This window comes from Aptenodytes forsteri, unplaced genomic scaffold (assembly GCF_000699145.1).
Source record: "Aptenodytes forsteri isolate BGI_AS27 unplaced genomic scaffold, ASM69914v1 Scaffold83, whole genome shotgun sequence".
NCBI classification, from domain to species: Eukaryota; Metazoa; Chordata; class Aves; order Sphenisciformes; family Spheniscidae; genus Aptenodytes; species Aptenodytes forsteri.
In genome coordinates, this window is record NW_008795371.1 from 5,733,171 (window position 1) to 5,734,329 (window position 1,159).

At 43.5% G+C, this 1,159-nt stretch overlaps 1 protein-coding gene across 1 annotated transcript in view; it reads left to right on the forward strand.

Moving 5' to 3' along the window:
• Window positions 1–745: 745 nt before the first annotated feature.
• The window catches only part of RPL4 (ribosomal protein L4), a 6,973-nt gene continuing 6,559 nt past the window's right edge, over window positions 746–1,159 (forward strand). Inside the window, exon 1 of the mRNA XM_009280484.2 lies at window positions 746–799. Within this exon, the coding sequence (XP_009278759.1) occupies window positions 746–799 (54 nt within the window). The remainder of the gene's footprint in view (window positions 800–1,159) is intronic.

A 1,159-nucleotide genomic window follows, 5' to 3' on the forward strand; every position in this document is an offset into this window, starting at 1 on the left:
CTGGCAGGGCATGGGAAGCTGAAAAGTCCTTGACTAGTGTAAGCACCACTTAGCAACAACTAAAACATCAGTGTGTTATCAACATTATTCTCATACTGAATCCAAACCACAGCACTATGCCAGCTACTAGGAAGAAAATTAACTCTATCCCTGCCAAAACCAGGACAACACTGTTTGGAGACGTTAAATAACTCAAGCCTGTTCTTGAGAATGAAGGAATATCAATATTTACTCAGGCTTTCGCATACACACAGAGAAGTATTACTTGATTCTTCACATCTAGTCAGTTTTTCACATTGCTGTATCTTTAAATAACCACCTGATTTTATTTTCAAACTATTGTCAAACTTGTATAAATCCCAAGATTAATACAATTAAATAGCATTAGAGATTTTCCAGCCATCCCTATGTTCCAAAAGCCATTAGAAGCAATCGCCATTTTCATACATATATCCCATTCCCTATAAAAGTACTTAGATAAAAAGCGTGCCATCGGAAGTTGCAAGTTTGAAGATCTGGACTGCCCACATGAAAATACTACCTCGGGGCAGCTGCCGTAGCAGCTCCTTCCTCTCCTCTCAGCAGCCACGCGCTGTACCACCCACCTTCTGTACCTCGCACGACCTCCACCGAGTAACACTCTCACGTGTACTTGATCCTTACAACCATTTTAAACAAGTGAACTGTTAACAGGTGCAAAAAATCGGGAGGAACGCAGGAATGCGCAGGGAGGTGAAGGCTGGCGATGGCCCCGGGAGGGCGGCACTCTGGGTACCCGGGTCTCCTTCCCTACCCTGAGGTAGAGGCAGATCTAAAGAGGTATTGCTGAGGTAAACTTTCCTTTTTACGTGATATTCCCGCGCGTATCTCAGCTGTTGATCAATGGCTGCATGTTCTAAACATACAGACTCAGGTTACATGGCTGTATTCTCACATACATATTTACCTCAAAGAGATACGGATGTTCAGGGATACTTTCCCTTCCTTCTTCATATATTCTGAAAGAAAAATAAAATGTTAAGGTACATAAAGTTTTTTTTACTCCGTATTCCTCATTAAACAGTAAGTTTAACTGCATTAACTAAAACGACGCGGGTCTACAATCAGAGCCTCAGCAGCCTCCCCGCAAACTAGGGCCCCACCCGGTCCCCCGGCCCCA